Source organism: Phocoena sinus, chromosome 2 (assembly GCF_008692025.1).
Source record: "Phocoena sinus isolate mPhoSin1 chromosome 2, mPhoSin1.pri, whole genome shotgun sequence".
Classification (NCBI taxonomy): domain Eukaryota; kingdom Metazoa; phylum Chordata; class Mammalia; order Artiodactyla; family Phocoenidae; genus Phocoena; species Phocoena sinus.
In genome coordinates, this window is record NC_045764.1 from 90,746,681 (window position 1) to 90,769,422 (window position 22,742).

A 22,742-nucleotide genomic window follows, 5' to 3' on the forward strand; every position below is an offset into this window, starting at 1 on the left:
GTTCCAAATGTACAAAAAAAATTAGAAAATAACCCCCACCTCAATCCCCCCCAACATTCCCCCCAACACAAATAATTTTTCCCAAAACCACAAACATAAACTGGTTCTGGTATTCTCATAAACAGTGCAGCTAAGAAACAGTTTAGAGAAAATTTTAACAGGATTCAGATTATATCCATTCTGTCCTCTCAGCCCTGAGAGGTAATAATCCCATAGGGGTCCCAGTCCTCCCCAATGGTTTTCCCATCTCTCGTGGAAGAGTCCTTTTACAAAGTGTTGTGTTTGGCTGCTGCTTTAGAGATCCTCCTGTGCCTTCTTCTTCTTCTTGGGTTTTTCTTCTTGAATTACAGGGGGGTTTGTAGCCTCTCGCTTTAGATAGCTAATAAAATCACTTAATTCACGGCCACCCTGAAAACAGAAAGATAACTCTGAAAATTTAACCTTTCAAAGAACTGTGGATTTTCTTTTTCCCCAATAGGAAGACTTGAATTTTTAAAAGCACATTAGCAACCACATATATGGACCATGAGTTGAGTTTCCAGTTACATAAACTCAAAGAACTGAATATGTGTCTGTGTGTGTGTATGTATTTGTGGGGAGATGAGACAATGCACTTACTTCATATTTCTTTGGATTCAGTTTCTTGTTGGCTGGAGAGAAGTAGATGGTAGGAAAACTGGCAAAAGAAGAAAAGAGTTGACAAATTTCAGATTCCAGAGTAACTCTGACATACACTTTCCTAATAACTGCTTCTAGGAGTAACTTCTCTTCATGATTTCTAATCTGACCAGATACTATTTTCCATTGGTGGCTACATTACATCCTATCAAAACTCAGAAATATGAAAGCTCACAAGGTCTGTGGCAGTCATGTGGGCCAATGCTGCAGAACTTTAAGCCAGGAAGGCATTGGTGGTTCTGTGCTCAACTGGAATATGAGGACTCTCCAAACTACGCGCAATACAGAAATGGTTTACAAGCTTATTTTTTCCTATCAGTTACCTAGATACTTTTACTAGTTTTTAATCTACTTACCCTCTGACTTCATATGGAGAAGGCACATCATTGGCTGTGGCATCCATCTTGGCTATGACAATATTTGGGTCTTTTCTGAGCTGTTAATAAAAAGGTTAGATCTTGAAATTTCAAGTTTTCAGTGACTGAGGGACATAGTCAATTTAGGACTTAAAACAATCTCATTCTTTAAAAGCTTGGATAAGTTTTGCTGCTGAGATAGGAAGAGTAGTGATACTTGCACACAATATCAAACTTTCCATAAACTTCCCTTTTCTCTCTTGGTTCCTACACATTAAGACTCTATATACAGATACCTTCAAAATTACCTGGCCTAAATAAGATACTATAAGGGCTAAGCCAAGTGATATAAGATGAAGGAACATAATGAATTCATATAAGCCACTATCAAAATTCAGATGCCAGGATACTTTTAACCACAATCTAGATTGAGTCTGAGGAGTGGAAAGGTAAAGCAGGTATCTGAGGCATTGTACAGGCTCAGAGGGCAGTCAGGAGAAAGTGAGTAAACAGTAGAGAGTTGAAAAAAAATCTACCAGTACTTAGGTTCTGAACTAATAAGGGTAACTAAATAGCCAATGCTGACTATGTATGTAAACTTCCCAACTCAAATTTAACTTCAGAATATGGTTCACACTTACCTTCTCTCCCAGTTCTTTATACTTAGGCTCCAGATTCTTACAGTGACCACACCAAGGAGCGTAAAATTCAATCAGCACATCTTTATTTTCATCATTCACTATTTCATCAAAATTCTCTGCTACTACTACCTGGGAAACAGAGAAGATTCTCTAGCTGGTAAGCCAAGTTGTATACATTCATGAGCTATATTTGTTTCTGGACCCAATCCCTCTCAAATTTGTTGTGTTGCCATTAAAAATATGAAACCCAACTCATATTTATAGACTTTATTAAGATATTACTATTCCCCAGAAATCAACTCATTCCCATGTCTGTCACCTGTCAGACTAAGTTCAGGAAGTCACAGGAAACAAGTGCTACCCAACTCTTGCTTAAAATAATCTCAGAACAACAATATTATAGCTATTCTTTTTTTTTTTTTTTTTATAGCTATTCTTAAAACTATTCTATTACGGGTTAGCTTGCTCTGCCCTGAAGAGTAACCTAGCCCCAATACAAATATCATCAGAAAATTCTAATCCTGCCCCTGTTAAGCATAATGAACTCTGACAATGCTTATTTTATGATGAGGGAGGTGAGTACAAACAAAAACAGAAACTGAGTAGCCAACATGGTCTTCACTTAGCACTTCCCAGTATTTTGGGAATAAAGAAATGAGGAGAGACAGCTATGTAGGGGCTTGGGGAAGTTGTGTGCGCCTCACCTTTACGGGCCCATCATTGCTCTCTGGGATAGGCTCAGACTTCAGGTATCTCTTCAGGTTGCCATCAAAGTAATCCTGCAGGAATCTCTCAAGAGCCTTGCCATCGCGCCTGGTATTAGAAAAACAAGGGATCAGTTTTGTTAACTTGCTCCCACCACTGAGAAAACTAAAAACCATTTCTTAGAATAGTTTCTACATAGTTTAAATTTCAAGGCTAGGAAGTAACTGGAAGTTTAAAAAAAAAAGACAGAGCCCTTGTTTCTCAATATGCAGAACTACAGACTGAACAAGAAAGCAACCACCTTCTTGTATTTCTAGTGTGTTCTTTGTGGATTAGAAAGGTCAGAGAAGGAAGAAAACATTGGTCCTTCTGGAAATTCTATTCTGCAAAAGAACCAGGTCCTATTTTGTTGCTCTGGAGAATAATGCCTATCGTTTTTTGGTTTTTTTTTTTTGTTTTTTTTTTTAACTGATTTCACTCACAGGAAGATTTTCTCTTGTCTTAATCTCCCGAAGTCTCAGAAGGTGATAGTCAAAACTGTCTGGGGTCTTAAGATCTTTTCAATACCCTGAGTTTACTTTAGGCCAATGTGGTATTCCAAGAAGAAAAGACATTCTGTAGGGATGGGAGGGGACTGGGTTGGTCTGAAATTACATCAATCTCAAAGAGACTGTCTAATGTTCTCTATTTACTATTTTTAATGGCAGGGTGGAAATAATCATGTAAGAATTCCAAGCTGCCATCCTTTTGTTACTTTTCAAAATTTATTAAGAATCATGATCCTTAAATTATCTATAATTAATTGAGAAAAGTGACCGTCATATGTCTTGATTACAAGACCTAGCTTCACATTCCAATGTTCTTCTTTTTAAATCCTCAGTAGTGTAAAAGGCTTTAATAGTTTCTTTGCAGAATCAAATCCCAAACCCACGCTAACTTGTAACTCACGAGAACTCCTCCTGCATGACAAACTTCTCTCCTTTTGCAGTTCTGATAGCAACAACAGGAATCTCTCCAGTAGTGCTTTCCAAGCCAAAATCAGAAAGTTCATGGCTAAAGGTTTTGCGGCTAGCTACAGCAAAGTTGAGTTTCTTCCCAGCATCCAGGAATTTCTTTGCCACCATCATCACTCTATAGGAAACAAGAGATATTTATGCCAAGATTATACCAGGATGGTAAAGCACTTCTAAACCAAGAAGCAAGAGACTAGAAAGCAAAATTTCATAGTCCCTGCAGCCCTATGGAAACAGTCTGAACTTGTGTTCTTGGGCAGTGACATAGGATTATGGTATACTCCAGTGTCTTACTGAACTTCACTGCCAAACTGTTGGTACCCAAGCAAATAGTCCATCCCCACTGAAACTTGTTATATTATATAACTATAAAATATTGCAGGCATAATAACTAACCCAAAAAGAAAATTTATAAGGATAAAATACACTGAGGGTCTCAGTGGGCAACAAGGCACAATGTGTTAAAGGACATTTTAGATAACATTTGCATCTTTTATTGTGAGGTCAGGAATCAGCTGTGTCACACGGCAAACGAACACCTATGGAAGATATGCCTAACAGATTTTGGAAATAGTTTATTTGTCCTTACAGCTTCAAATCCCATTTTCTTATCTGTTCTCACATCACACTTGGTAATAGGATAGTTAGAAGGAATTGTTTATGCACTGGGTAAACTTATTTACAAAGGGGAAAAATTATTATTACCTGTTTCTCCAGTAGTTGGAACCTTTAGCATTCTTTTCATAGTCCACATCATAGTAGGCCATAAGTAAGTCCTTGCCCTGTATCAAATCTTTATTGTCTTCTGTCATGTGAGGGCAGATACCAAAACTGAAATGATACAATCCATTATCAAATTTGGCTGGTTTATAGCTATGTTATGGAATTATCATAAAGTAACTGACAGCACTTAAAAAGGAAAGAAATTTTCAATATATAGGATAAGTACTGAGTAATGTAACTTATAGGACCACAATAGGAGTTCTAGGACCCAAACATTACTACTTTAATATAAACTCAACTATTATCATTACAATCCCATGAATGAGGCTATTTAATCTAAAACATGGCTCTGCTTAATAAATGAGATAAACAAACTAAAATGAAGCCAAGAAATCCCAAAAGTATAAAGAGGTACTCACATGTTTTCCTGAATAAATTTTTTAATCTTTCCACTGGTCATTTTCTGCTCTGTATATGCCACAGTCCTGTCCTCAAACTTGTTCATCAGATGTGACGGACGAAACAAGGTGATACCCCTTTAGAAAAAAGTCTTAGTAGGTAGACAGCAAAAGAACTGTCTCCCACCTTTTATTTAAAGCTCAGACTATCTACGCTTGCTGCCACTTCTACTATCACCATTTAAGCACATAAGGACTCTTTTCTGGGACCACAGCCTTGGCAACATGACCTTCTCATCAAAGCTAAGGAGCTAACCACCTTAATTTCAAGTGTAATAATTGGGTATGATGATTTAATAAACCTGGGTTGCAAAGTTAGAATACCTTGGTTCTAATACTTGCTCCACCACTAACTTCAAAGGCCTTGGGCCAGGTATCAATTTAATTCTTCTGGGCTTCAGCTTTTACATCAGTACAAAAGGGGGTTAGAGTAGATAATTAATTTCCAAACCTTTAAAAACAAAACCCAACTTACCCCAAAGCCCCAATATGTACAATAAAATAAAGCAGAACTTGCTCTTACTGGAAGGTACCTTGCCCTGCCAGTCTCATTGAAAATTCAACTCTCCCACACAGTAAGAAAATTACTTCATTAGAGAAAATATATTTAAGATTCCTCCCAGCTGTAAAACTTCTATAGGTAGGTATATGATTATAGATAATATTTAGCTTGAGTCCATTAAAAATTTTTTTGTTCTAGATTTCTCTATATGAATAAACACAGTTTACAAAGTTTTCTCTTCCTGGTACTACGTTGCCTCTCTCCCTAAACCAAGCTTTCCTCATTCCACCGGAACACTTGAAGGAAATTCCTTCTTTTTTTTTCTTTTAATAAATTTATTTATTTATTTTTGGCTGTGTTGGGTCTTTGTTGCTGTATGCAGGCTTTCTCTAGTTGTGGCAAGCGGGGGCTACCCTTCGTTGAGATGCGCAGGCTTCTCATTGCGGTGGCTTCTCTTGTTGTGGAGCTCGGGCTCGAGGCATGTGGGCTCAGTAGTTGTGGCTTGCGGGCCCTAGAGCGCGGGCTCAGTAGTTGTGGCACATGGCCTTAGCTGCTCCGCGGCATGTGGGATCTTACGGGACCAGGGCTCGAACCCGTATGCCCTACAGTGGCAGCCGGATTCATAACTGCTGTGCCACCAGGGAAGTGCCCTTCTTTACTTTCTAACCCTTTTTTCAGCTAAAACTGAACCCCAATTTGGTTCTGAGTCACAGGTTTATATCTAGTACAAGCGTTCCCAGAAAATATCACTATTCTAACTATCAATATCTTGCCTCTTGCTTCTTTCATTCCTCCTCCCCACACTATACACACCTGTATACAATTTTATCACTTGTTTTGGGCTAGGTGTCAGCACCTTTAAGTCCTTATATCCCTCTCTCCACTCTTCCAATGTTAACCATTAACTTTATGTCAGTTAAAACACAGGCATTTTCATAGTATACAAGGAAACTACATAGCAAAAAGGGACCTAATATAAACACGCTGGGCAACCAAGAAGGTGACTATGTCTCAGATTTTTTTTAAAAGCATAGTTACCAATTTCAGAGCAGTTATTGTCCAAAATTGAAATCAGTTCTAAATGTGATCTTTAATGATGTTATGGCATTGGGGTACACATGAAAAACTTAAGACACCCTTCATATAAGGTCTACACATGAAGAACTTAAGACACCCTTCATATAAGGTCTTCTAATTAAGACTTCTGATCAGAGGCTGAGAGGCCATTTTTTTTTTCCTTTTTTTAAAAAAGATTTATTTATTTATTTACTTGTCTGCCCTGGGTCTTAGTTGCAGCGCGCGGGATCTTCGTTGTGGCATGTGGGATCTAGTTCCCCAACCAGGGATCAAACCCAGGCCCCCTACATTGGGAGGACAGAGTCTTAGCCACTGGACCACCAGCGAAGTCCCACTGATAGGCCACTTTTTTTTTCTTTTTTGGCAGTACGCGGGCCTCTCACTGTTGTGGCCTCTCCCGCTGAGGAGCACAGGCTCCAGACGCACAGGCTCAGCGGCCATGGCTCACGGGCCCAGCCGCTCCGTGGCATGTGTGATCTTCCTGGACCGGGGCACGAACCCATGTCCCCTGCATCGGCAGGCGGACTCTCAACCACTGCGCCACCAGGGAAGCCCTGATAGGCCACTTTTAATGACAAGTGTGAGAGGCAGACACAGTGAACAAATCTAAGGGTAACAGGCTGATATGTGGTGTGCTTAATGAGCCACAAGTGGCTCCACATCATTTATAGACCTGGTGTCTCTTAATCTAAAAGGCAGTAGAGCCTCATGGTTAAGCCCAACAACGTTGCAGCTAGACCTTCTAGCTGCACAAGTTCAACCCTGCCATTTACGGCATGTGAAGCTTAACCTCTTTGTGTGCTTTCTCCTCTGTAAATGGAGATAATGACAGCTCTGTCTCAACAATTTAAGAGGATTAAAAGAGTTAACAGTACATGGCACATAGTAAACACTGCATATTTTGTTAAATATAAATAACACTAACCCTTGTCACGCTTTTCTTTTTACTCTATATGCTCACCTTGAGTGATCTCATCTAGTCCTATGGTTTCAATAACCACTTACATGTGGTTGACCTATAAATCTTTTAATTCAGTTGAGAACTTTTCCTGAATTTTAGTCTCATTTATCCAATTGTCCAATGGGTCTTCACCACCGGATGTCTCAAAACTACTCAAATTCACTGTGCCAAAATAGAACTCATCATCATTCCCCCCAAATTTGTTTCTCTTCGTCTTCTTCATAGCTTGATGATGATTGGCCCAGTTATCCAAGTCTTTAGAAACCTAGACTTACTGTAGATCTGCCCTTTTTCACACTTGGCTAGGGGCCAAATCCTATTGTCTACATTTTTTATACACACTCCTTCTTCTTCATTGCCCCTACTACTGCCTTAATTTAGATTCTCAGATGTCACCCTTAGTTTAGACTCTCTTGACTGCCTTGCCATCCCTCCCCTTTCAAACCACCACTATATGGGTGCCAGTGTCTTTTCCGCTGAAAACACAAAATTAATCACATTACTGTCTAGCTCAAAGTCTTTCAATGGCTCTCAAATATCTAAAAGATAAAATCTAAATTTTTCTGTATGGCACTTAAGGTTTTCTATAATTTGGTCTCTGCTTACCTCTCCAAGCTTACCTTTCACTATGACCTCATCCACGAACAATACTCCAGCAGTACTACAGGTCCCAACACGCTTAGGTTGTTTCACATCTCGAGGCCCTCTCTCCTGCTGCTCTATCTGGAATAATGTTTATCCCCCACCATAACCTGCCTGGAAAAACTTATCTTTCAAGATATACCTCAAAAGTCACCTCCTCTACGACATTTTTTGATACGACTCCCCACCCCACCCCCAAAAAATCATTCCCTCCTCTGTACTTCTGGTACACTCTGCCTAATTTCTACCATAATACATATAATGCTCACTTACACTTGTATTTTTAAATATATTCACTGTCTCCCATTACTAGATGCCCCTCAAAGGCAGCAACAGTTTCCAGAACTTAGCTTACTGCCTAGTATGTGCACAATAAAGCTTTTGGAAAAACTAGGCTTAAAAACCACCAGTTCACACAATAGCACTTGGTCAAGGTGCACATTTACAAGGGCATTTAACTCAGTTACTTACTCTCCATCATCATCATACTTGTTCACCAGAGACTCAACACTGGTGTGTGCAAATCGGTAGTTATCCCTCAAGTTGCTGGCTGCTTTTAGAAACTCAGAGTGAGCGTCACTAAATAAATCCTTGAAAAAACCTATATAGAAAATGTCAAACACAAGGAAGAAACAGTAAGTGCTGAGACATATTCAAAACTTTAAAATTCTTCTATTTTTTCAGTCTTTATCTTATTATGGATAAGCAAAGCAAGATAGATAGGAGGATTGGGTCTGCTTTGCCATGAGTACTGAGGATATTTGATGAAATATTTAGGATAAGAATTCTTTCTCTACCCTTAAAAAAATACTTTTTTGAGGAAGCCAAGGGAGAGAATTTGTTAGGGTTCAAGTCTTAATTCTAGTTTTTCACAGTTGAAAAATTTGAGCAAATTGCCTAACTCCTTAGAGTCTTAGGGACTATTTCAGGTGTCAGAGGATTAAATAAGGTAGTATGCCAAAATAAAGTGTAAATTAATTCACCATATTTTTTTCTATGTCTTATTTGTCTTTAGAACTTCAAATCTAGTAAAGTGCCCGAAACCTCAGTGTTTATTAAATGTCTACTTATGGTTAACTCCTTGTAAAATATACAGAATCAATATCCAGATAAGAAATGACTTTTAGTCAAACTTAAATGATAAACCATCCTCTACTGCCAGAAACTCAGTTTTATTACAGTAATTAGGAGATTAAGAGAACACACGCTTGTATGTTTAAATTTATTATTATTTTTTTTTTGCGGTACACGGGCCTCTCACTGCACAGGCTCCGGACGTGCAGGCTCAGCAGCCATGGCTCACGGGCCCAGCCGTTCCGCGGCATGTGGGATCCTCTCGGACCGGGGCACGAACCTGTGTCCCCTGCATTGGCAGGCGGACTCTCAACCACTGTGCCACCAGGGAAGCCTTAAATTTATTTTTTAGTCAAATGTATTATGCATTACATTTAAAACAAAACAAAACAAAAAACACTCAAGATGTAGAATGTGTTTAATTGGCTCAAGTTATTTTAAAAATAATGAGATATTGCAACACCCAAGAAAGCAAAGATTGCTGTAAAAACATACACAAATCCTAGCAATTTGATCTTAAATTGTAAATTCCCCTACAACTGTGAAAATAGCAGACACAGAGGTTTATCATTTACTTATATCCTCCCACCTTAAAACCCCATTTTCAGTTTTAAGTACTCTATTATTTGAGTTAAATCTCAGGAGTTTAAGAAGTGATAGGAAAAACTGAAGCTATTCCTATTTCCTTTAATTGACATTAAATCTTTACACCTGAAAGAATACCAGGCCACTCAAATAAAACACCAATTTTTTCTACATTATAGTAATGCTGACCTAATTTTGTGAGTTGTCTTTTCAGCTGCCCCCAAGGTTTCCCAAACAGTTTTAACTTTATTGTTTACTCAGACATAGAGGGCTTTTGAAACCATGTTGATGATTTTGTGGCATAATCAAATTTGCTACTCACCCACCACAGAAGCATCTTTATCACTAATGAACTTTTCAAATTCTTCCTCAGTCCTGAGACCAACTGAAGCTGGTCCAGCCTGCTTCTTCAGGTGGCTGACAATTCCATCTTAAAAGACAAGATGAAAGATTATAGCAACACAAATTTATAATTTTTGAAAAGGTAATCATTCACATGATTTAAAGTTTAAAAAGTTCAAAAGCATATACAATGAAGTTTTCTTCCTATCCTTTTCCTTGTGACCCAGTTTCTTCCCTATAGGATAACATTTCAGTTTTTTGTATATCTTTCCAGACATATTATTCAGAAACAAGCAATTACATATTTATTCTTTTCTTTTCTCCTCAAATGGCAGCACACACATATGCTGTTCTGTATTTTGTTTTTGTCATTTAACATAGCTTAGAGATAATTAATGTCAATATACGTAATGAACTACCTCAATCTTCTTTATAGCCACATGGTGTTTCATTGTATGGATGTACCACAATTTATTTAACCAGCCACAACTGATGAACATTTGTTTCCAATTTCTTGCTACTGTAAATGATTCTGCAATAAACAACCTTGTACTAGCATCATTTTACACATGACCGAGTGTACCTGTAGGGTAATTTCCTAAAAGTGGATTCACTGGGTCAAAGAGTACATGCATTTATAACTGTTTAACTGCCCCCCCAAAGAGACTGTACTTATTCATATCCCTGCCAGTGATGTATTAAAGTGTTTATAACAATACAGATAATACCTTTGTGCATGTTGTTCTCTGCCTAGAACAATCTTTCCCCAGATATCCACCTGGCTTCCTTCCTCACCTCCTCCTTTAGGTCTTAACTCAAAATGTCATCTTCTCGGGACCTCCCTGGTGGCCCAGTGGTTAAGAATCAGCCTGCCAATGCAGGGGACACAGGTTTGAGTCCTTGTCCGGGAAGATCCCACATGCCACGGAGCAACTACGCTTGTGAGCCACAACTACTGACCCTGTGCTCTGGAGCCCGCAAGCCACAACTACTGAGCCCACGTGCCAGTTACTGAAGCCCGTGCGCCTAGAGCCCATGTACCGCAACAAGAGAAGCCACCGCAATGAGAAGCCTGCACACCGCAACGAAGAGTAGCCCCCTCTCGTTGCAACTAGAGAAAGCCCGCACGCAGCAACAAAGACCAAATGCAGCCAAAAATAATAAATAAAAACAAACAAACAAAAAAGTCACCTTCTCAAGGAAGCCTTCCCTAACCATTCCTTGTAAACTAAAACCTATTCAACCCCCAACACTCCCTTATCGCCTGCTTTATCTTTCTTACAGCACATTTCACCCATCTAATACTCTATCCTTATTTATTTTTGTCTGTTTTGCTGATATACACCTAACTCTAAGAATAATACCTAACACATAACAAGTTCAAGAAATATCCATTTTGCAAATGAATTAAACAAACAAATCCTTTATTCTTAAGTGGCACAGTCACATGTAGTCTTGCATTTTAAAAATAGAAAATGCAGTGCCTTGGCTATCTTGTTTCAGGGTTTAACTATATACAGGTCAAACTATGCCACGACCCAGATCCACCCAAATCACATTTTCCTATTTAGGTGAAATGTGCTAGGTAAGTAAAACTGTTTAAAAATAATAATCACATACAAAAACACAAAAAATCTTTTACCCTTTAAGTCTATTTGACAGACTATTATTCTATTTTCTTCTGGGCTCCGTGCTACTCCTCTGTAATACTCCACCTCTCCCACCCCTTTCTCTTCTGAGAACTCTAAGGATTTGCTGACCGACTGAGACAGAGTACTATTTAACTGTTTCAACATGATTGAATCTATTTTGCTTCTTTTAGAGGTTTTTCTTTCCTTCTCTCTCCATTCATGATTTTTTTTTCCTCTTAAATGTTTTCCTCAACTCCTCACAGAGGAGGGGTTGTGTCAATAGGTAAATTGATATTGCATATGAATTTTTTGGCCTGCAAGGGGACTGTAATTACTATATCACAATATAAATTATTATAAAGAACTTTACCTCAGGGATATGATGAAAAGTGTTACGTTTCTCCCTGAGTATTTAAAATTCTCTGGGAAGTATAAAGGGAGGGCTGAGTAACCAGTTGAAGCAGGAAGGCAAACAGCATAGTTCTTAGAATACATGAATAAAATAATCCATCTTAAGTAGCCAAACATCTGATCACCTAGTCAGATGCTGAGAAATACTTGAGTTTAAGAAATCTATGTACAGCCCAAGTGAGATTATCTGCCTAGCAGCAGTCTGGTTGGGTTCACATACAATATAGTTTAGACCTAAGTCCAGAGAAAAACATATCAATAATTCTAACTGCTAACTCTACCCTGAGCTAATAAAATCTGAATCGTAACATGTGTTCATTAATGCTTTTAAGATCAGGAAAAAAAAAAAATTAAGATTTTACCTTTTGTTCTTAGACATATCAAATTTTGAGTGTTGGCTAAATGACCTCACTTGGGCCAAAATATTTATTCATGCATTGAAGAGTTATTATCTACTACATGTGGAGGACCTAGGTACTGGGGATAGAGTAATAAATAAACCAAACAAGGTCTCTGATCTCTTGGAGCTTACAATATAAGTAAATCTCCAAATAAATCCGCAAATAAATAATACAATAAATCTTCAAATAAGTAAACAATTTAAAATATCAGATAGTAACCAGTACTATGCAGAGAATTAAGAGGATGGTAAGAGTATGACTGGGTGGCTACCTTAGGTTTGGTGGCCTGGGTAAGCATCTGGAAGAATTTTTTTTTTGGCGGGGAGGGGGGCGCCGTGCTGCGCAGCTTGTGTGATCTTAGTTGCATGACCAGGGATCGAACCTGGGCCACTGCAGTGAAGCGCCAAGTCCTAACCACTGGACCACCAGGGAATTCCCTGGGAGGTGAAATTTAAGCCAGGATCTGAATGAAAAAAAGGAGCAAGCCATGCAAACATGGGGGAAGATCATTTCAGGCTGTGGACACAGCTAGGGCAAAGATTCTAAAGTGAAATAGTCTTAAGTCTTAATAGTCTTAAGAGTTAGACAGGAGCCATCTTATGTACAGCTTTGTATACGAGTATCAATCATACATGCTGAAAAATTTCCACATCACCTAAAATGCCCAAACTGAACAAACCCCTTTCCTCTCACCTTTTCATAATAAAAAGGTAAAATATGCCTAATTATTTGATAGACTCAAGATAAAACTATCCAAAACATACTTTCTTATTAATTATGGGCCCTATGTAGAGGGCCAGCCCACTTACTTCCCAAACTTCACCTGTCATCCTTGCTAATTATATTCCAGCCACAAGGTCTTTCTGTCCCTTGAACATATCAAGCTCAGTTATGCCTTAGGGTCTTTTTGTACCTATTTTCCCTCTGCCTGGAAAGCTCTGGTCCACATCTTCTCATGGTTAGCTCCTTCCTATCATTCAGGTCTCAGCTCAAAGGTTACTTCCCTGATCACTCATAATGTGGTACTCCCAACCCCAATCACTATCACATCAGTTTTATTTTTCTCCTCTAATGCTCTTATCACTAACTGAATCTATCTTATCCACATATATTATTGACATTAAAAATTTTTTAATTGTGGTAAAATATACATAACATAAAATTTACCATCTTAACCATTTTAAAGTATACAATTCTGTGGCATTAAGTACATTCACATTGTTGTACAACCAATCTCCAGTACTGTTTTCATTTTGCAAAACTGAAACTCTATTCATTAAGCAACTCCCCACAGCCCTTGGGAACCACATTCTACTTCTATCTCTGTGAAACTGACTAGGAATCTCATATAAGTGGAATGACACAGTATTTGTCTTTTTGTACTGGCTTATCTCACTTAGCATGTCTTCAAGGTTCACCCATGTTGTAGCACATCAGAACTTCCTCTTTAAGGCTGAATAATATTCCACTGTATTATATACAATTTACATATAATTAATTATTATTAATATACTACATTTTGTATATTCACCCACTGATGGGACACTTGGGCTGCTTCCACCTTTTTGCTATTGTCAACAATGCAGCTATAAACATGGGTATACAAACATCTCTTCCAGACTCTGCTTTTAATTCTTTTAGGTATATACCCAGAAGTGGAATAGTGGATCATACAGTAATTCTATTTTTGTTTTTTTAGGATACACCATTCTGTTTTCCATAGCAGCTGCATGCACCACTTTATGTAAGTCCACAACAACAGTGCAGAAGGGTTCCAATTTCTCCACATCCTTGCCAACACTTGTTCTTTTTTTTTCTTTATAGTAGTCATCCTAATGGATGTGAGGTGGTTATCTATATATTTTTTAAAACTTGTGTGTTGCCTTCTTCTCTTCATCTCCCAGAATGTAAGTATCACAAGAGTAGGAACCTTGTCTGTTTTATTTATCAATAAAGTCTGGGCACCTAGTATATCTGGACTATCTGGCACAGAGTAAGTACTGAATAAGTATTTGTCAAATAAAAAAATGCTAGTAAACCTTATAAATCAAGTTCAAGTATTTTCTACATTACTTACATAATCTGTTCAGTTACAGAAGTCTTTTGTTAGCTTCCAAACTGACCTCTTAGGTGAGGAATTTTTAAGACTTAAAGTATCTTGTATAGAAAATGTCATGTTCCCACTACAAAGAACAGGGTACTTAAACAGATCCAGTTTCCAGAATGTAATCCAGGATCCTTACCAGCAGTCCTTGGCCCATCATAAGCACCTGCTTCTTCACCATCTCTAAATATCTTCAGGGTTGGATATCCACTCACTCCATACTTATTACAGGTGTTTGTATTGGCAGTACAATCAACCTAAAGATTAAAATACATGAACCACTTGTTATCCAAAAGCCTGCTGCAGGCTCTTCCTATATTCCCAAAATATTAAGAGTGGTCAAATCAAAATATCAAGCAATTTTTGACACATCCTACAGAATATTAGATTTTAAAGGCAGACTGGTGCTTGGCTAGCTACCTCAGAACCACCTAAGGAACTCTAAAATTTAGATTCCTGGGCCTCATACAAAATGCACAAATGACTATTTAAATTCTGCCCTTAGAGTCTCTATTGTCTAAAGCAGTGTTCTCCACCTTTTTCCTGCCCCTCAGAATATGCAAAGGATAAATCACTTAAATTAGAAATAGTGGCTTACTTTGATAATGATTATAATCAGTGGGATGTATCGATATATATCCCTTAGGCGGGTTGGGGTATATTTGATTTGGCAAGTCACCTACGGTTATTAGCAAAGGTACTGATACTTAAACATGCTCCCTGAGCTAGTCTTGATTCTGGGCTAAACTATAACATGATAGATCTAGTGAGACCTATCAGGAAAAAGAAAAACAACTTCCATCTATTTAGCCACTTATTCGAAACTAGGTAATGCCATCAGCACTTTGCATGTATTATCTCATCAATCTTCATATGATTCTGAGGTATGATCCCAATACTTTAACATAAATTAAAGTTCAGAAAAGTAATGCATCTATAGTAACAAAGACTATAGCTACATGAAGCAGGAACAAAATCATGACTGAACTCTTTTTTTCTATGGCAAGCTGCCACAGAACATCAGGATTAAAAATAGTTTTCAAAAACAGTCCTGGGCTTCCCTGGTGGTGCAGTGGTTGAGAGTCCGCCTGCTGATGCAGGGAACACGGTTCGTGCCCCGGTCCAGGAAGATCCCACATGCCACGGATCGGCTGGGCCCGTGAGCCATGGCTGCTGAGCCTGCGCGTCCGGAGTCTGTGCTCCACAACGGGAGAGGCCACAACAGTGAGAGTACCGTATACCGCAAAAAAAAAAAAACCCAAAAAACCCCAAAACAGTCCTACATATGTATGAACTATTTATCTGAGGCTGGCCGAGATGTGAACTTTTAGACCGGAGCAACTAGGGGTTTACTACATAAAATTCGGGAAGCATTAGTTTGACTGTAAAAGCAAATACTAAGTTTACAGTTGACCAGTTAGTTAATACTTAACATCCTCTGGTCATCTTCCTATTCCCACCATTTTGAATAGCGTATAGTAACTTAGGGAACTCATTTACTCATTGATAATTTTCCTCTAAACTTGACTATTGTAATTTTACTTTCCATGTTTGCCCCTTAATTTTTTTTTTTTTTTTTCACTGTACGCGGGCCTCTCACCGCCGTGGCCTCTCCGATTGCGGAGCAGAGGCTCCGGACGCGCAGGCTCAGCAGCCATGGCTCACGGGCCCAGCCGCTCCGCGGCATGTGGGATCCTCCCGGACCGGGTCACGAACCCCTGTCCCCTGCATCGGCAGGCGGACTCTCAACCACTGTGCCACCAGGGAAGCCCCCCCTTAATTTTTATTTACCATATATTTTACTTCTTTCTTATGCCAGCATTTCCCTTAGTTTCACTACTTGTAATCTTTTGAAACCATAATTAAGTCAGTTGTGTATTTGCCCAGAAACTAGTGTTCCCTCTTCTTCTTAGCACTGTAAGAATAAAGAAAATCAATGTTAATTTTTACCTACTACTATTTAAAATACCTCATTTCCTTTAATGAAGAATCCACCTATACTCACCTTTGCTAATGGGACTATTCCTTTTAATCTCGTAGCTGCAGCTTCATATTCTGGGGCAAGCTTTTTGCAGTGTCCGCACCTATACAGATATGTTGAAGAAAAAAGGCAAATATATCCTGTAAGTTTGTTAATTTTGTTTCTCTGGGAAGAATCTCAAATTATAATACCACTTTTGACTAGTAGCTGCTTCCAAAAGCAAAAACATCACCTGAACAACATCCAGTACTGATAAGGTAAATCAGAGCTCTCAGAGGTAAAGCTACCTTCTCTAGCCTGAGGTCAACTCTATAGGACTGGCTCAGTCCAGAGCAGCATCTATGTTCTCAAAAGTGCAATGGGGTGGCGATGGCGGGGGTAAATTAGGAGTCTGGGATTAACATATACACATTACTACATATAAAATAAACAAGGACCTAGCACAGGGAACTATATTCACTATCCTGTAATAACCTATACTGGAAAAGAATCTGAAAAAGGATAGATATATATATGTATAACTGAATCACTTTGCTGTACACCTGAAACTAACACAGCATTGTATATTAACTATACTTCAATTTAAAAAAGAGATTAAAAAAGTACAATTGAGCCCTGAAAACTGTAGTCAGAAGTATAAGCCACATTAAAGAGGGAAAGGGCTCAAGCCCTTTTGACCAATTAATGAGGATAAAATAAAGGGCAAGACAGTAATAATCCCATTCCTGGTAGCATTTCCAAAAGGAAGGTACGTATTTTTCCTTAGAAAACCAGCACTCTGGTTCTTAAAAATATATTGGTTGAAACCTTATAAGGTCCCAAGTATGATATTAACTCTTTAAGAGTCACGATCAAGTACTTTTTCTCCATTCCTTGAATATGACTCTGACCAGAAACCCAGTTTGAGGGGGGTCAGTCGGATAAGGCCCAAAAGGTGCTCATTTGATATACTTTAGCAGCTCGATGGAGGCTTTTTTCCTTCTCAGCTGAGTTTCAACATAGCATGAGAATGACATATTTAAGACAGCAAGCTTGATTTTTACAGCTACACAGTTCACCTGACTATAACTACTGATGAAGATAAAGCATTATGTCAGTTAGAATATTTTCCCAGAGGGCCATCATAAACACCTGTTCCTCTGCCCAGAAAGCCCTAACAGTCCCACAGGCACACTGTACATGCAATGTGGGTAGGGGCTTATCAGTACGCAACTAGCACCAGCTATGTATCATCTCTTCAAAAGCCAACGACTTGCAGAGGGATCACTGGGAGAACGTGATTAGTTCTGTGACCTCCTCACAGACAGCAAATATAGAATTAGAAAACAGAAGGAAGGAAACAGAAGAAATTTGAGCTGACATTTCATAGCCGAAGTCTCAAAATTTATTTTATAAGTAATGGATGGATAAGTAACTTGGAAACATTCTGCCCCCAAAACTTGTTTAAAACAAAGAATTCTAAGAATTTATATTCTTCTAGGTCTTTAGAAGTCCTATTCAAAAATAATCATTAGAAAAAAAAATAATCATTAGAAAGCTTAACTGAAAGAGTGATATAAAAAAAGACTATAATATTAGATGTGGCTTAGAGTCACATACATATTTACTAAAAGTATAAAAGAACCAAAGGATAAAAACCAAATTCAGGATGGCCAGTGTGTAAGATGGGGAAGGGATACACAAGGGACTTCAACTTCAAGGGCTTTATTTTTTAGACTGGGTGGTGAATAAATGGTATTCCTTATACTGTGTTTCACAGATGCACCTTTTACCATATCTGAAATTGGGATGTGTCTTCAATCGTGTCACAGTTTCATTGGTAGCATTTCTCTTCGTGAGACATAAAATATATTCACATTATATCCTCTGTATTCCATAGTAAATTAAAAATTCATGTACGTGGGTTGTAACAAAACTACACAAATTCCAACTGATTTAATAAAATAACCAATTTATCTGATAAACCTAAGCTTTTGGGAACATAAGGGTGCAAAGGTTAAAAATGAATGTGTGTTAAAGAGAGTAAGAATTGGATCTGGGCCTTAAAGGTTTAAGGCTTCAGACAGGATGGGGTAGGGTATTTTAGAGAAGGGGAAGAGTAGGGCAAAGTTAAAATTACTAGTGAGAATGATGCATTCAAGAGAACTATGGGGACTTCCCTGGTGGTCCAGTGGTTAAGAATCTGCCTTCCGGGCTTCCCTGGTGGCGCAGTGGTTGGGAGTCTGCCTGCCAATGCAGGGGACATGGGTTCGTGCCACGGTCCAGGAAGATCCCATATGCCACGGATTGGCTGGGCCTGTGAGCCATGGCTGCTGAGCCTGTGCGTCCGGAGCCTGTGCTCCGCAACGGGAGAGGCCACAACAGTGAGAGGCCCGCATACCGCAAAAAAAAAAAAAAAAAGAATCCGCCTTCCAATGCAGGGGACGTGGGTTTGATCCCTGGTTGGGGAACTAATCCCACATGTCACAGGGCAACTAAGCCCGTGTGCTACAACTACTGAGCCCGTGCGCTCTGGAGCCCATGCGCCGCAACGAAGAGCCAGAGCAGCCAAAAAAAGAAAAAAAAATAAAAGTAATTAGGAATAAATTTATCAAGAACTGTACACTGAGAATTACAAAATAATGGTTAAAAAAAAACAGAACTATGAAGGGCTTTTATTTTTGGTTAAGAGATAATAAATGTGTTATATGTATTAAGAGATTTCTGTTGAATACGTATGTAGTAATTGTTAAGAAGACAGACAACAGATTTAAGAAGTTTCACCTCAACTACCTTTAAACACCTGAAAAGAAAAAAAAAATAGTACAAAATAATTAGGCCAGACCAGTGGGTCTCAAAACAGATGCATATAAAAAATATCCATTAAGCATTAAAAAAAAAAAAAAAAAAAAAGAGGGACTTCCCTGGTGGCACAGTGGTTGAGAATCCGCCTGCCAATGCAGGGGACACGGGTTCCCCTGGTCCAGGAGGATCCCACGTGCCACAGAGCAACTAAGCCCATGCGCCACAACTACTGAGCCTGCGCTCTAGAGCCCACGAGCCACAACTACTGAAGCCCACGTGCCTAGAGCCCATGCTCCACAACAAGATAGGCCACCGCACTAAGAAGCCCGTGCATCGCAACGAAGAGGAGCCCCCGCTTGCACCAACTAGAGAAAGCTCACGTACAGCAACTAAGACCCAACGCAGCCAAAAATAAATAAAATTAAATAAATTAAAAAACAAAACAAAACAAAACAAAAAAACCTGTGTGCCTAGGCCCCACCCTGGGACTTACTGAATGATTCCTCTAGGAATCCAGGAGATAACCAGAGGTGTAGGGGGAGTGTGTATAAGTGGCAAGGCTGGGACTGAAAACCATTGTCTTAAGTATTGTTAATATCCACAACATCATCAAATGTCCAAAGGGAGGACCTGTCTAACAAGTTCCAATAAGGCTGGAGGAGATTGTCCTCTTTAAATTCACCAGGAATGGAAATTAGGTGGATTTTGAAGGTGATCATCAAGTTTTACCACTACTTCTTTCACCTACTACTAGATAATACTAAAACACAAATAATCCCATTCACCTTCAGGGATGGCACCCAGCAGTTAATAATGACTCCCAACATATACTCACCCAACAATCATTACTTCATCCCTGTCATGTGCCTCATGCTACTTTAGCCTCTGATAGAAGAAAAACTGATATAGTCCTTTCCCTGTAGGAACATCAGTCTGGCAGGGGTGATAATATTATTAGGTCCCAATGGAGAGGAGGGAACAACCAGTTAGTTGTTCAGGGAAGGAAGAAATCACTTTTGAGCTAAATCTTGTTGAAAAGATCAACTGGGGGTGGGGAGGGGAGGGAATTCCAAGTAAAGGAATCAATATGTATAAGAAGAAATATTAAATATTCCATTTTATACTATCCACGTAGTCTTTTTCTATACTCTAGAAACACTGTGTATCAAATATCATCAATTAATACTACTGTCCTAGAGGGCAGGGCACAAATCTACAACACAGGTAGATGCTGAAGACTTAAGACTGACTAATAAATATTCAGAAATTATCACAAACATTTAAATAGTTCTATTTACTTCCAGAGAAATTCAGATACTCCCATTCTTACAAACTATATAGATGATTGACTCCATAATGGAAATATTAGTCTACAGAGTCAGCTGTAAAGAAATCTTTCACTTTCACTTGTAAAATGAAAGTGGAAAAAATACCCTAAAACAAATGAGAAAAACAACTTGTTCAAAATGGGTCCATTTTACTCTTAATAAGGATTCTTTAACTGTTCCTATCTAACTTATACCAGGAGTACAAGGCAGTTAGAGAGCATTTCCAGCTAAGATATTAATAAATAAAAGAGCTAAATGTGGAGAAATAAGGACATCATCAACAGACTTCCTTGATTCCAAATTACTCATTCAGAAAACTGATCCTTCTTGTAGGCATTGTGGAGGATGACTTACCTTCCAGACCAATTACATGGAGACACCACAGCAGTGATCCACCCAACTTTAGGGATACTTTAGTGCATGATGGGATATGTAGTTTTTAGGGAAGCACATGCAACAATTTAAAGTAGCATAGATCACTTTCAATAGGGGAAAAAAAATCTGCTTTAAACTAATAGTCTAATAGCCCACAATTCTCCAGCAATTCACTTCATGTGGACCCCTGTAGTCACAGAGGCACCTCCCAGTTTTGATACAACTCCATACAGCCATTCTAATTACAGTAACACCCCCTCAAAGCTAACAGCATGGTTACATGATTGGGAAGGGTTGTTTCTAAGAGAACAGTGATTTCTAGTGACATGTAAACACCACCTATGATGTGTAATCAGTACTGCCAGTTAGTCGCGGTAATGCCCTGGATGCAAAACCTGTCAGAAGCTGAAAACAAAATGTGCTGCCTCTAAGCACACCCTTCTGGCTCAGGTGGTCTTCATTATAGGACTTCTAGTGTAACCCTCAAGTCAGCTGAGCCCCTGCAGAGTGAAGACCAGAGTTAGAAGCAAGTGAAAGTTATCCACTAACTTTCTTTTACTGAGACTTTTGAATATAAATAGTTTTTAATTAAGGGTCACTGTGGCAGGAGAAAACTTAAGTACTGTAATTAGCGTGGTTATACTGAGCTGTCCCCAGCGTTAAGATAATCATTGTTTGCTATGGTAAAGATGTGGGAGTTAAAAAAAAAAATAACAACGCTCAGGTTTACTGGGTCAGAAATCCTATTTGGCCTTTCCCCACTCCCACCCCACCCCCAGCTTTTTATTTCCAGTTAGTTCTATCCTAAGTAATTTACATCCTAGTTCAGTTAAAGCACTCTCAAGTGGAGTATTTCTCCAACACTGATTACTTTCTCACTGGGGTCTTCTTTGGCATTTTTCAGAAATCCTAATTAAAACTGACCATTTAGACAGATCCTGACGGAATTACTCGGTTCACCTACTCTTTTTAACGGAATTCTGATGGTACTGAGAAATGATCAGTTTAATGGAGAAAGTGTGCACATGGCGATGGACAAATAACTGCCTTCCTTAAGAGAACACTTATGACCATTCTGCAGCCACTCTGACCTTGGCTAGAAACCAACGGCTGCGTGGGGCAAGAAGAAAGGAAGTATCCTGGGGGCCCACGGCCTCTGCACTTGGTGAAACGTTGGCTTCCAACAATATAAGGCCTTGAGATGCCTCGTCTATAGAATGGAAAACAGTAAAACGGACTCACCCAGAAACTCTAAAGATACCAATCGAGGGAGGATGGGGTGCAGGGGGTGAAACCCTCTGCAGATAGGAAGTGCCGCAGGAGCACCGAGGTAAGGATGTGGCCCTGCGCGAGAGGGGCCTTCGCGTTCTCCTTCTCGGATCTCGCTCCCAGGCCATCAGTACCGACGTCTCCGCTCTCCGCGAGGCAGCTCGGCTCCCCGGTGGGTGGAAAACCTGCCGGCCTCAGCCGGGCTCGGGGAAACGATGGAGGGCGCCGGCGCTGCGTAGGCCCTACCGTCCCCGCGCCTTCGCCCCCTGCCCACTCGGCCCTCCCTCTCCCGCCCCGGCTAAATGGCCTCACCAGGGGGCGAAGAACTCGACGAGCATGAGGCCTGCAGAGCCCGTGTCGGAGATGCGACTCTCGAAGTTGTCGTCCGTGAGTTCCAGCACGTCAGAGGCAGCGGCGAGGCGGGTAGCGGCGAGGAGCAGCGCCAGGCCCGGGAACAGCGCTAGGCGGCGGAGGCGCATGGCGACTAGGTGAAGCTGCGGCAGCGGCCAGGAGGGTCAGGGTTCGGCGGGGACTGCGGAGGCCGGGCAGAGAACCACGAGCCTTCAGGCTGCGCTCGCGCGTCTGGCCCAGTCGGCCCCGCAGCCGGAGGTCCCAACCCCCCAGCCCGGCTCGGGCCGCAGTGTGGCAGCCGCCGATTGGCTGTGCGGCGCCTGCGTCGGGCGGGCGGGACCAGCTGGTAA

General features: G+C 39.9%; 1 protein-coding gene across 3 annotated transcripts; it reads right to left on the reverse strand.

The window, feature by feature from the left end:
• Positions 1 to 88: 88 nt before the first annotated feature.
• On the reverse strand, positions 89 to 22,682 carry PDIA3 (protein disulfide isomerase family A member 3). Of its 3 annotated transcripts, none has more exons than XM_032623809.1 (13): positions 22,354 to 22,682; positions 16,310 to 16,388; positions 14,444 to 14,561; positions 9,738 to 9,845; positions 8,228 to 8,357; positions 4,536 to 4,652; positions 4,099 to 4,224; positions 3,329 to 3,511; positions 2,380 to 2,488; positions 1,676 to 1,804; positions 1,035 to 1,114; positions 619 to 676; positions 89 to 408 (listed from the first exon to the last, which is right to left on the reverse strand). In XM_032623809.1, exons 1-13 carry the CDS (start codon positions 22,518 to 22,520, stop codon positions 295 to 297), a joined length of 1,518 nt encoding a protein of 505 aa, XP_032479700.1. In that variant the 5' UTR covers positions 22,521 to 22,682; the 3' UTR covers positions 89 to 294. The 3 variants fall into 3 exon arrangements, with proteins under 3 accessions (XP_032479700.1, XP_032479701.1, XP_032479702.1); XM_032623810.1 differs by having other exon boundaries at positions 121 to 408; positions 1,676 to 1,711; positions 22,354 to 22,659; XM_032623811.1 differs by lacking the exons at positions 619 to 676; positions 1,035 to 1,114 and having other exon boundaries at positions 121 to 408; positions 1,698 to 1,804; positions 22,354 to 22,659.
• Positions 22,683 to 22,742: the final 60 nt, after the last annotated feature.

What these genes read in the sequence shown, in the direction of transcription:
- PDIA3 (XM_032623809.1), bottom strand. Translation starts at nt 22,520, where the DNA reads ATGCGCCTCCGCCGCCTAGCGCTGTTCCCGGGCCTGGCGCTGCTCCTC. An exon ending in AAGTATGATGATGATGGAGA is followed by an intron (nt 4,653 to 8,227) that starts GTAAGTAACTGA and finishes TTTTTTCTAAAG; the next exon opens with GGGTATCACCTTGTTTCGTC. An exon ending in TCTCCATATGAAGTCAGAGG is followed by an intron (nt 677 to 1,034) that starts GTAAGTAGATTA and finishes TTCTTTTGCCAG; the next exon opens with TTTTCCTACCATCTACTTCT.